Below are 13,011 nucleotides of genomic sequence, written 5' to 3'. Positions count from 1 at the left end.
AATCCCAAAAGCTGCTGTTTGCCTTAATAAGGCTGGGGCTGGTTTTGGAGCAGCAGAGTCCAGGTTGTGGTCCAGGCTGATGCCTTGCTCCCATGTGTGCCCTGGATTTCCTTCATGTGCAGGACCTGCAGATCCATCATTGTCATTTTGTCCTGGAGCTTTAATGGCATGTGGACTTGCAAAACAGTTTGTATAAACCAGGCAAAGGTGGATGTGGGGTGAAGGTGGATTTAGGCTCCTTAGTCTAGGATGTGCTTTGGTGTGGCTGAACAGCCTGGAAAACCATAACTGTGGCTGATGGGGAAGGGGCAGGTCCTTTGGGTGTTCGCAGAGGAAAAGTTAGCCTTGCCAGCAGTGACCTGAGAAGCCATGCAGGGAAAAATCCTGCTGTGGGTACTCATCAGCCACTGCTGCGGTTACAGCAGGAGCCTGTGACGACATAAACTAAAACACATGTCAGAAGAGTATGAGATTCCCAGCAATGTGTGCAACAGGAGGCTGAACTTGAGGAGTAATGTTCATGTCCCTCATGGTGGAGAGACCTGAATGGTTAAGAGCTGATACCACAATGTAGTCAATGTCCTGCTGGTGGTGGTGGTTCTGGGAGCAGTCTCACGAGTATGGACATGGGGCAGACAAAAGAGGAGAAGGACTGCAACTCTACTTCTAACTACTATAATGCAAATACATGTCTCCTTGTGGATATCTCAGACTGTTCTGAGGCAGAAGGTCAAACATCTTTATGTAAAATATCTCCTTTTTCAGAAGAGAGAACTGCTGCTTGTTCTCTGTGATGAGCAATGCTTAAAAAGCAGTAACTCAACTGCAAGCTAGAATTGCTTGGGTTTTCAGCTTCCTGTGAGCAAAGCTTTGTATGTCTCTTGCAGCCTGCCTTCAAAGGAACCACTTTCACAGACCTGCCATTGTGTTTACAACTGAACATCATGCAGCGACTGAGTGATGGGAGAGACCTGGTTAGCCTTGGTCAGGTGGCTCCTGACCTGCAAGTACTCAGCGAAGACCGACTGCTGTGGAAGAAGCTCTGCCAGTACCACTTCACGGACAGACAGGTACAAGGAGTTGCTTGTTGTACCCCATTAGCAAGTGAACACACACAGCTAGGAGACTCTTACTTGACTACCTCTTGGATCTAAAGGCTGTGCTGAAAGCTAATAACACAGGCTGTCATGAGAATGGCTGTGTAGATGATTTATGTAGAGGGTTTTGTGCTCATGAGGGCATGCCACAGCAATGATTCCTGAAATAGGAGCCTGAGGAATTAGTCATACGGTGAACTTCACCCTAATCCAGGTGCTAACAACTGCAAGTCATGCAGTTGCTCCTCACCCCACGTGTGCAGGGAAAACGTGCAGGCAAGCTTCAGCAATCACCCTGATGTCTCGGGACTAACACCCTTGAAGAGAATCTCTGTGGATGCGGTCCATGAGCAATGAGTCATACTCTCTTGCCCTTTAGAGCAAGAAATCCCCTCTGAGCTGTTTCATGAGTGACAGGACAGTATGTGGAAAACAGCCCTGCCACTGCCCACGTTGTACCTGTGTTAGCATCTTTGGCCCTTTGCAGGCTGGTAATCACCTGAGGTCTTCTAAACTTAAAAACAAACAAAAATCTCTCTCTCTGTTCATGGGCAAATGTCTGGGGTGTTTATATCTGATCTCTGCACTTCAGGGACCATGTGCCAGATTCCTCTGCTGACTTGGCTTTATGTTCTCACTCTGGATCTGACTTTGGAAGTGACTCTGGGGAAGTTATTTCTCTTAACAAGTAAATTCAAATCCAGGGTCTGCGAGTAAGGAACCCTAAAAGAAAGATGGGTGTCTCCCAAGCTAATGTGACAAATCACTGACTCTTAGAATCCATGAATAAGCAAATACTTTAATTTCTGAAACTGTTAAATGCACCTATATTCATTGTCCTGCCAGCCAGAAGCAATGGCTAAAATAGCATAAAATTGGTCCCAGGGTTTCAGGCTTTCATACAGTAATGTTCATGAAATGAGGGTAGACCCTGGTAACGGTATCAGGTGAGGCTGTTACCATCAAGACACTGGTTACAGCTGGATAGTCAGAGCAGGAACTTTCTTGGTGTTGCAAGGGAACTGCTATGGGAGTGGCAACGATGACACGCGAGGGAGAGAAGAATATGAGTTGGAAAGAACAAATGATTTTTTGACCTGCTACAATTATGATTATTTTTTCTTTAAGATTCGCAAACGGCTAATCTTATCTGACAAGGGACAACTGGATTGGAAAAAGATGTACTTCAAGCTCATAAGGTGTTACCCACGGAAGGAGCAGTATGGTGACACACTGCAGCTATGCAGACACTGCCACATCCTCTCCTGGAAGGTATGAAGTGCTGGTGGAACAAACACACCTGGGGCAGGAGCCACAGGGCACCCAATGCTTCCTCTGATTGGAGCTGGTTTAGGGTGCTGCAGTTTCTTTGCCTGCATAACCTAGTGTTTTCCTACATCTTAATCCTCCCTCAGCTGTTAAGACCCTTTCTCCTCTGTGCTTCAGAGATCCCATCTTTACATTGAACATTACTAGCCAGAGAGGAGGGAGATGGGCATACTCTTGGGCTGCCTGCAGTAAATCATCTTAACACTGCCAGCAACTCCTACCCATTACATGGAGGTGGAGATCTTGGCAACAGAATTAGCTGGAACAAGAGCTGATGGCTACAAAACAGCCCAGGACAAAAATCTGCTGGCCACTGTGGTGATATCCAAGGCATGTGTCAGGGGTTAAACTCCTGTAGCTGATGGTAGGCTCCAGCCTCTCTTCCCTCAGAAAAGGGGAAAAAAATGAATTGGATCTTTGCTGATTTTATTGCCCATGACTTGTCAGTAGCCCCTAAAATACGAAACCCAGTTTTGAGCTGTCTACTTTGGCAATAGTAGAAATATTATTCTGGGCTCTGCTCTATTTGCAAGTGGGATGTCTGGCAGAGGGCAGTGCTAGGTTGGCTGATGCTTTGGTGCTCTTTCTGGAGTCTCTCTAAATGGAGTTGTTTTTTCTTTTCCCAGGGTACTGATCACCCTTGCACAGCCAACAACCCGGAGTCTTGCTCCACCTCTCTTTCACCGCAAGACTTTATCAACTTGTTCAGGTTCTGAACTTGGGTCACTGCAGCTTATGTGATTTTTACAGGACACTTTATGTCACTGAGCTTGGACACTCCATTTGTAAATAGTGTAAATATTCATGTTTGTTCGAAGCTCCTGAGTCAAGGAACAAGAGGATCTTGGAGACGAAAGGTGAAATTGCTCACTGATGCGCAGCACTTAAGGAGTACAGACTTCCATAGGACCGGTGTATAAATGCAGCATGTTGTACAGAGTCCCTTTTTTATGATCAAAGTACAAGATACAGGGCAAAAAACTTCATTTTTTGTTTTTAGAAGTTAAAAATGAATTTGCCCCACAACCATTTGAGAACTCTTGGTTTGTTTCTAATAGAGAGAAAGCAATATGAGGCTAGGACTGTTGAACTGTTCCTCCATCTGGTTTTATTTAGCATACATATTTATAAATATGTTTTAAAAATATTTATGAAAAAAATCCCTGTGACAAGTTTAATACTTTTGTTTTTAAAAAGGACACATTCTGAAATACTTAGGATAGAACTCTAGCCTGCTTGCGAGAGAATCGCAACATACCACTTTCTACCTCTAATAGATTGAGTACCTTTCAAACAAAAATCCAGTGTACAATGTGAACTTTTGTATTTTGTACAATGATTTAAAGGGAAATGTTTGTGATAGTAAGCATCTTTTCTTGTACTAATGCTTACCTCTTTACATTAGTTTTCTTGCTCTACTCAGTGCTTGAATGCCTAGATGATAGGCACCGTATACATACCTAAGACTTTACTCCATCCTCTTTTAATTTGTTGGGTTTATGAAAGACTAAGCAAAAGGGAAGAGAGAAGCCACAAGGATGAAGATTATCTAAAAGGGAGTAAATTCTGTTATAGAGAAACAAAGGACTGTATTTAATCTCACAATGTAAATTCGTATCAACTCCACTAGGAGTTAATTGCACTGGTTGAAATCCCAAATGAGGTTAGAATCTGGTTCTTCAAGCCCATGTTTTCTAAAATATACGCTGCTCTGTTTTCCCACTGCTGTCAAGTGAATTCAGTCATCTTGGAGCTGGTAAAATATAGGGAGAACTGGGCTGTTGAATCTAGTGAAATGATGCGGTTCTTTATTCACTGGGAGACTGGCAGCATCATGTTTAATTTCAGACTACTGGAGTTTAGGGTGATGAGTGAGACAGCATGAAGAAATTGGTCAGTTTTCCTGAAACCAGCGGTCAGGACTGTGATAAGCAAGGGATTTCCAACATGGCACTTGACATCTTTGGTTATTCTTCCATGCCAGTGACAAAGACCCAGCCTAGTCCCTTCTGCTTCCAGTGCTTTATGGGATCTTCTTACACTAGCCTATAGCTAAATTTTCAGCCCTGTGGAGTAAGTGGCCATGATCTGGCTCACTGTCTCCTTTTTTGCATACAATGCTTCACTTTTCCTTACAGTGGAGCTAGAAGAATCCAGCTCGTATATAACAATTTGAAAACCTGCAGTGGAAAGTTTTTGCTGTTTGCCAGTAGATTTCCTGGATAGCACTTTCTCTGTGCATGATGTAAGCAGGATACCTCAGAAGGGTAAATATTTAGTAGGTTGTGTGTGACTGTACAAAGAATTGTGAGGAAGAGGAGTACTCAGGACAATTCAGGAAGAACTACTTGAGTTAATTATTGTTAAATATTCTGTTCCTTTTTTATATTTTTATAACTGGCTTTCAACACTTTTCTGCATCTGTTTATATTTCAAAATAGTTGACAGTATTTGCATTTTTGCAAACTAAATCAAATCACTTTGCATACTCTTGGAAGAGATGCAAAAAGGGAAAAAGGCTGCCTCTAGATGGAGCAGTGGAGAAGTGGGGAGAAAAACAGGGAAAATGCTGACAAGAACTACCCTTCTGCCTTCCAGCAGCAGTCCAAGCTTTTGCTTTTCCAGAGAGCTCTCTGAGCCTGTGCCACCCTTAGCCATGGCCAAGAGCTTAGCACTCTGCAGAGATGAGGAGAAAATACGTGCAGGATAGGGAGCTTTGTCTAGGTGTTGATGCCCCATCCATCATGGGGGTCCACGTGGAAAGTATAAGCCTGCTGATCACATTCAAGTCAACTGAAAGTGATTTAAAAGCTGTTACCTTGGAAAAATGAACTTGTGCTTGTTTGGAGGGATGTTTGTGAGTGGAAGAGGCCAGTTTCTGTTTTCATTCCTGCATTGATGGCAGTGAGTAGATGAGGCTAAAATCTGGCTTGGTGTATGAGGACATTAAGGACAGAAACCTGCAAGTGAAGCGTGTAAAGCTTTTCCACTGTATTTGGAGATCCTTGTAGCTCCTTTGTCTAGCAGTGAGGTGACTTGTGCCCCTTGACATCTGTTTCCAGCTCTGACTTTGGGTTGGTTTGTTTCATAGTCTTGCCTCTGCTGCCGATAGTGAGCCAATGTGTTGTGATGGAGAGGCAACAGTATTTCAGTATGACATGCTGGGGGTTCTGCCTAGTCTGAGTCCATGCTTAGAAGATGACATATCCACTGTGAGATTGTGACACTGGGTGAATTTTAAGCTCAGGTTTGAATCCGGCCTAGTGCATTCCCTGCACAGCAAGACAGAAAAATCTCAGTGTTTAGTTGCGATTCAGGAATGTCTTGGCTCTAGTCATTGTCTCTATCAGCCCTTCACTGGTTTTGAACGAAGAGTTTATTCTGTGTCCCCTGCCCAGAGAGCATGGGTCATGCTGACAACATACTTAATGTGCAGCTGAGGCTCCTATTTACAAAACTTACTTCAATTAGAGGGGTTTTTTTATTTCTCACACTGTGTAATCTTAGAGTCAAAGTGCTGAAGATGATTTGTTAATACATACAGACACTTGTGTGTTGCTCATGTGAGGTCCTGAGATGTTGCTGTCAGTGTCCAGAGCAGCAGAAAAACAAGCAACTACTGTACCAGAGAACAAAGCAGACTAAACAAAAAGAAACAGAATAAGCCTCATTCAGTTACTGCTTCAGTCATTACCCTCCTGATACAGCAACTGTCAAGTAAGACCTTGATCTCTTTGGGAGACTTATTGTTTCTCAAGTAGCTGGTACAGGGAGATATTGTAATGACTTCAATACTCTTGTTTTCTATTAAATTAAATGCTGTTGAATCCAAATACCTTAGTCTAACCACTTATAAACAAAGACAAAGTGATCAGTATTTTAGCAATGCAAAGGCATCTGCTTGGCTGAGGATGGCAGAGTAACAAAACTGACAGTGATAACGGGCTTCTAGGCAAGATGGTTTAAGGCTGCTCTTGCACAAAAAGGACCTCTTTATTTTAAGACAATTGTGGCAAAGCTGTTGTAAAGGGAAAACAGACTTTTACTTGTGTTTTGGAAATAGAATGTTCTTTTCAAACAGCATTTCACCTTCCAGTTAGTCAATGCATGCCCATTAGACATGCATCAGTTCTTATGCTAGAAAAGGAGGGTTTTTTCCTCTCTTTGGGGTTTCTTCTCCTGCCAGCATATCCAGAGAAATCTCATTATCTTCAGAGGATGTGTTAACCAGTGCAACAGTGTGGAACGTGGTGCTGTGAAGAGAGAAAAATAGATCCATGCAGGGGAGGAGGCTTAGGAAGGGAGAGATCCCAGAGATCTCTGTTCAGCTTTCTAGAAGAGGCAGGTGTTTGGACTTTGTTTCAATGTGACAGCCACTTCAAGAGGCACAATTTCAGCTGTACATACCTTAAGTCATTATACTAACTATGGTATGGTAAAGTTTGATCATAAAATGTGTGTACCTCCTCTTATATTGTTTGGGTTTCTTTTTTTTTTTTTTAATTGTGGGTGTTTCTAGATCCTTTTCTTTTGTAAAGTGATTAGGAAAATTTGTATTGCTCTGAAGACATTGCTTTATATGTAAACATTTAATTGCACCCTGCCACTTTCTGTATATGGGAATATCTTTTTTATTAATTTTTCTTTGCCTCCAGGTTTTGAACTGTTTGTGTTCCCATTTCTGTTTGACTTCAATTATTCTTGAAGCTATCACCTTCTAGGACATATGCAGGTACTAAACCAGCTTTTCTGTCCAGAAAATTCCTTGGCCCTCAGTAGCTAAAATTTGATTTAGAACAGGAACATTTCAAATCTGTTACGTAGCTAATAAATCAGATGTGCTGTTTCATGCTTATCTCCTGCTCAGTACAGCAAACCAGTGTTGTCCTCTGCAGTTGTTCTTACAAACCTGTGGCACAACTTTCCCATAGATCAGCACCTTGCCAAAAAGATATAGCTTTAAATTAAAATGCCACTCTTCCTAGTTGGCCTGTTTGCAAAAACATAGACCCTGTGGAACTGATGGCTGATCAGGCTGATCAAGACTCCCTTTTTACAACATTTGGGACAAATCCATCTTGTCCTTGACACATGCAGTCTCTAGTATGTTAGTACCTTGAACACCAGAGAGGTTCTCCCTCCGCTGACCAAGCATTGCTGCTTCTCCTGGAAGGGCAACCAGGCGTGGAACTTGCATTTCTTTAGCCATCATGTGCTGCAAAGAATGCTAACAGGTCTGCTACCAAGAGAACATTTTAATTGGAAATAGAAAATACACTCATCTTTAGGAATCTACAGTAATTATAAATACCTACTTATATATGGAAGAGAGCGTGTGTTCTGTTTTGTTTTTCCTTAAAGTTGTAACTAGAGATGATATGAAGTGAAAGGCATCCCTTATATAAGGTTTCTGTTTAATATTCTTGTGTGGTTAAAATCCCTCCATTATAAATTTGCACACTTTTTTCTTCCCTTGCATGTTCAACTCTGATTTTTACAGCTGTTCTGTGCAGACAGTAAGGTATTTTTGTAAAACATTTTTGACACTGAATTGCAATAAATGTTCAAACAATGTGAACCTCAGAGTTGGTCGTCTTGTTGCTTCCAAGTTGGTGACCTTATCAGCCTTGAGCTTCTGGTGACTGTAAGCAAAGACTTCTGCAGGAACATCCACAACTCAGGTGGCTGTGGCAGTAGAATATCACAGATATAGAGCTGTTGCTTCATTGTACCTCAAAGGAAAATGAGGTGAATGGACCCCTCACATGTGAGCAGTGCTCACATGATGCTCATCTGTACTCTCCCAAAGCATGAGAGTGATTGTTGCCCCAAAAGGGATCACCAGTGCTCACACTGGTGGTCTAGTAGCTTCAACTCCAACTTTTGTGGCTTACAGAAATGTTTTTCTGGACATGTTATCCAAGTGATGTTGATTTTTATATTTTTCAGTTACAATTGTATCTGGTTAGTCAGCACTGCAACAGTCTGACCCAGGCTCCTGTTCAGCAGAAATGCTAGTAGGAGCCCATGGGATGGACTCCCAGTAAATTGGGGAAAAGCAATTGAAAAGGCAATTTAAATATGTCTTGGGTTGGAACAAGAGAATTTAACATGGTAAAACAGGATCAATTGCCTCATGAAAGCTATGAAACTAAGCACAAAATGCAGATGCTTTGGTTTTAATCTCATTTGCACTGCCAAGTAAGGTATGCTTGAGTGGTTTCTTAAGTCTTGTAGTTATGCTGTGCCTCGGGTCTATAGTTAGAGGGCTGCACCCCCAGACACTGGGGTCTCTGGAAACATGGGACAGTCTACAAGATCACCAGAACCTTTTAAACAAGGGGATGAAAAAGCTGTTGTTACACATTTCTTACTCAAACTTTTGTGAAAATATTAAATTCTACTTATTTTAATAGACTAGATCCTTTAAGGGGAATACTTGGTCTTTTTAGGAGTCAGTAAAGGTCTGTCTATAATTCTTCCCACTTTCATGTGACTGCTGCTAATACCTCCCTTCAAGAGTACTTGGGGATAAATGGAGAGGCAGCCTGAAGCATGAATGAAGTCCTGCCTTGGTCAGTAATAACAAGTCACCCTGTATAATTCCTTGAAGTGCTCTCACTGTCTGTCTTGGAGCCTAATAAAGAAGTAGAGTTTGAGCAAAAAGCATTCTGAAAACTACTTACACAACAAATATTATGACTCAGCTTTGCCCAAACTTTCCCTAAGCCTCAGTTTTGCTTTACAACCAGTGTAGAGTGAACCCAAGTCAATCATGTAGGGGGTTGCTTTATTTTTGACAAAGTCTGAGCTGCTCCTGTCATCCAAATTGCAGAAACTGGGAGAGCTGTTTTCTAAAAGGCTCTATAAATAACTTGTGTGGGTTCAAAGGCCTTCTCTAAGCTGGAAAGACACCAGATCACCCCTTGCCATTCTTTGTGTGTAGTATACTGTGCTTTTTAGTAGGAAACAAACTGATGCCTTTTTAATATGTTTTCCTTGGATCATTTTGGTCCTGGTCAAAACAGGCCTTGAATGCAGGAGGCAGCACCCGTAGGTTCTGCAGCCAAGGTGGCAGGTCCAGCCCAGCCCCTCTCAGGAGTGCTGCTGCTTTCAAGTGACTGTTGAAAGCGGGTGGTGGGACAGGAAAGATGCCCACTCCCAGCTTCATAGGATAAATAACCAACCAACCCTGTGAGGTTTGTGTGTACAGACAGAGAAATGCAGTCAGTGCAGGAAATGCAAGTTTCTCCTCTCCATGGAACGCCATGATTTTTGACTTAACAGAGCATTGAGTTAAGCTTATTCTTACAGGCATATATTTTTATTTGTGAAGTACATTAGAAATGATGTCTCTGTGGGTAATCTGTGACGGGCACAGTGTGTGTGATAAACTGGCAGCAACAGCCTAGAAGCTGCATCGTTCCCTGCCTGCACCCCAGAGCTGGGCTGGGGTGAGTTGCAGTTTTGTTTTCTCTTGCTTCTCCTCCACAGGCAGAACTTGCACTTCTGTGAGGGGTTTTAGTTCACATTACAGGCCAGAAAACTCTTTCTCTCTTTCCTCCCACTCTGGTGTGGCAGCCCAGCCTGTGGGAAGAATGTCAGCGAAGGCTACGCACCCATGGCAATTGCCAGGTTTAACCTAGGGCCAACGTCCAGCCCAATCATAATCCATCTTTGATGAAAGTCCTGTTGGGTCTGGTCATGACTGAACAAGCGTTTAAATGCTTTGGTAGGCTGGGACCCAATGCACCATGGCCTTGCCTTCCTAATGCAAGGTGCCTCTTGGTACCACAGCAATCACTTTTCCCGTGGGGGTTTGGGGCACCCTCCTCAGCTGGGCTTGGGGGACATTCTGTCTGTCGGTTTCCCACCAGAACCTGACCACGGTTTTCAGCATGGGTTATCTCTTAAATTACTTTCTCCCGGTCTTTTTATAGCTCTCCCGATTAAGTGGAATTTATTCTTTCTTTTTTGGATATAGCTGGAGGTGTAAATCCAGACAAATATAACTCCTGAAGGGGAATCAGCCTGTCCATGCCACAGCTCAGCAGCGCCTGTGTTGCTGCTGGTGTATATAAAGCAACCAGGAGCCTTTTTAAACCTCTGAAACTGAAGTAACTTTATTTGTGTTTTTTCCTTGCTTATAGACAATTAAATGGTTCTCCTTTTAAAGAGCTGGCTCCTGGTGGTAGGTAGAAACCTATAATCTTTCTCTTACCACACACTTTTATATTTAAAGCCTCTATTTTTAACCCAATGGTGGGATTCAGGGTTAATGCTCGTTAGATCTGTGTCTAGACAGTTGTGAAAAACAGGAAATGAATTACATTATAGTACCAAAAGAGAATTTAACCTTTTCTCTCCTCACTAACACATGTGACTGGGGAAAATATGTTACAGCAGAGTATTTTGGAAAGTTTAAGGAAGTAGAAAAATGAGAAGAAAAAAAAAAAAAGCTGGGTTTCCACAAAGCCTCGTGGGAATTATTTCACAGAAAATAATGAGCCAGACTCTGCCCCCAGCTACACCCAGGCAGTAATTTGTTTCCTCTAGTCCCTGCAGAAAAATTGCATTTTATTATTCCCTGCTTATGCTGAACATTCAGAATAAAAAAAATAGTTGTTAGCCAGTTTCACACACGTGCATGCACATGTGTGGTAGCTGCAAGAGAGACGCCACCACCCACCACCCATCCTCCAGCATATGGAGCCAGGCAGTGGGTTTGTAACACCCCTGGGTGTAACAGCACCTTACACTCCTTCTCCTCAGGCTGCCTAAGGCCTCAGGGTCTGTCTTTTTTTTTTCTTTTTTTTTCTTTTTTTTTTTAATATTTATGAAGTTATTTATTCTTTATTTGAATTGAAGACTGCAAAAATGCAAAAATTCCCTCACATGGCCCTTCAGGAAAATAAGAGCCCGAAGACTCACTGACCCGGGGCAGCAGCACAGTGATCCCACTTTGCCAACATGCAGGGTAAGACCCAACTTTTAAAAGACTGTTGCAATGACCCCAGAGCAGGAATTAAGCCTGAACTAATGTGGGCAGCTGGTCTTCTTGGAAACAGCTGGAAAAAGAAGACCTGGGTGCTCTTTACGCACTTATCCCTCCCCACTCCCTGCAAAATGACTGCTGTTTGGATGCAAAACACACCACAATCAAAAGCGGTACTGCAAGCATCTTCAGTACTGCTTCTGAGCTTTTTCCTCAGACCCCTAAAGTGCCCCCACCCAAGGGCGTATTTTCAAGCCTTTCCCAACCCTGCCCCAGGGTCTTGGGAAGAGTCAGTGGTGGGGAGCCTCAGGAGGCTGCAGAGGCACCAGGCAAGTGCGCTGCTCCACTGCAAAACCACTGTCCTCCCACCTATGGCTGCATCTTCCTCTGCCCAGGCCTGCTTCTCCCCGAGGGTGCTGTGGGCCCTCACACCCGATGCCGCTCGCATCCGCCGGAGACAGCCCTTGCCCAGCTGGGCACTATCACAAGGACCCTGTTTATCTCATGCGCAACTTGTCTCCCTTGTCTGCAAACGCTTTGCTGGAGCCAAATGTTTACGCTCCCCGCACATGCTGTCAGCTGGCCTGAAAAATTAATATCCTCATGGCAGAGCAACAAAGCCTTCCCAATGATCCTCCATGCCACTCAGCCTGGGCTCTGCCGGCCCTGCCCTCCTGGGACCCCGCTGGCTTCGGAGGCTGCTGGGAGCATGGAGAAAAGGGATTAGATCCTCCTCAGGTTTATTTGCTTCAGGTTTATCATGGTTGCTTTTAATTTTGAAGGCACATGAATATGAAGTATACAAATCACTGGAATTACACTGAAGTTAATTTTATGGTATCTTTAGCACCATCCAAAAAGAAATAAAAACAACAAACAACCAACTATCTAACCAATCCAAATAAAGGTTTTTAAGCAATACAATATTTGCCTGTATAGTTATCGATGTTTCCACTGCCAGTTTGTCTTCCTAAAGGAGCCAAGCTTTGGCACAGTTTATATCAAAAAAAAAAAAAAAAGTATCTTTAAATATCTGCAAGGGTATATGGATGGGATGAAGGGGACGATGGGAACTGAAATCACTAGGAGTGCAGTAATGTTGGCCTAAGAGCCACAGAAAAGAAAGTGCCTTGATTTATCCAGATTTACTTGCCCGTGCTCATGCCAGTGAGGGAAGGAGCGGAGCAGGAGCCCTCGCAGCCTTTACACCTGGCCAGGTACCAGCAGCCGAGGTGCTGGTCCTCCTCAGAACAGCCAACTGCTAATGGGAGCAGTGAGAATATAATTCAATGCTGCTCATTGCTAATGCCAAGGTGAGTTTAGCAAGCACAGGAGGCAATACCCACTGCAAAACATGCTGCTGTGAAAGAGGTCTATATACATATACACAGAGAGGCACACAGACATGCACGTGCAGACATACAGACACACAATTAATGAAAGCTGTCTTTCAGAAGCCTTGCTCTCTAGTGTAAGGAAGGTCAATAATTTTGTCAGCAGCAGCTTTGCTTGAAGGAAAGCTTTAGGACACGGCTCATCCTGTGGTGAGGAAGGAATGTTTCTGCATTAATCACGAACCCCTTTTGTTTT

The 13,011-nt window shown here is 43.2% G+C and overlaps 1 protein-coding gene across 1 annotated transcript in view; it reads left to right on the top strand.

Annotated features, from left to right (window-relative positions):
* FBXO32 (F-box protein 32) overlaps nt 1-8,004 on the top strand; it is a gene marked incomplete at its 5' end in the record, with an annotated part of 30,987 nt that extends 22,983 nt beyond the window's left edge. Inside the window, 3 exons of the mRNA XM_026841519.1 lie at nt 888-1,070; nt 2,226-2,369; nt 3,053-8,004. Of these exons, the coding sequence (XP_026697320.1) occupies nt 888-1,070; nt 2,226-2,369; nt 3,053-3,142 (417 nt within the window). The remainder of the gene's footprint in view (nt 1-887; nt 1,071-2,225; nt 2,370-3,052) is intronic.
* Between the last annotated feature and the right edge of the window lie 5,007 nt (nt 8,005-13,011).

This window comes from Athene cunicularia (assembly GCF_003259725.1).
Source record: "Athene cunicularia isolate RWA chromosome 2 unlocalized genomic scaffold, athCun1 chr2_part1, whole genome shotgun sequence".
Lineage (NCBI taxonomy): Eukaryota > Metazoa > Chordata > Aves > Strigiformes > Strigidae > Athene > Athene cunicularia.
This window is presented reverse-complemented; position numbering and strand designations above follow the sequence as displayed.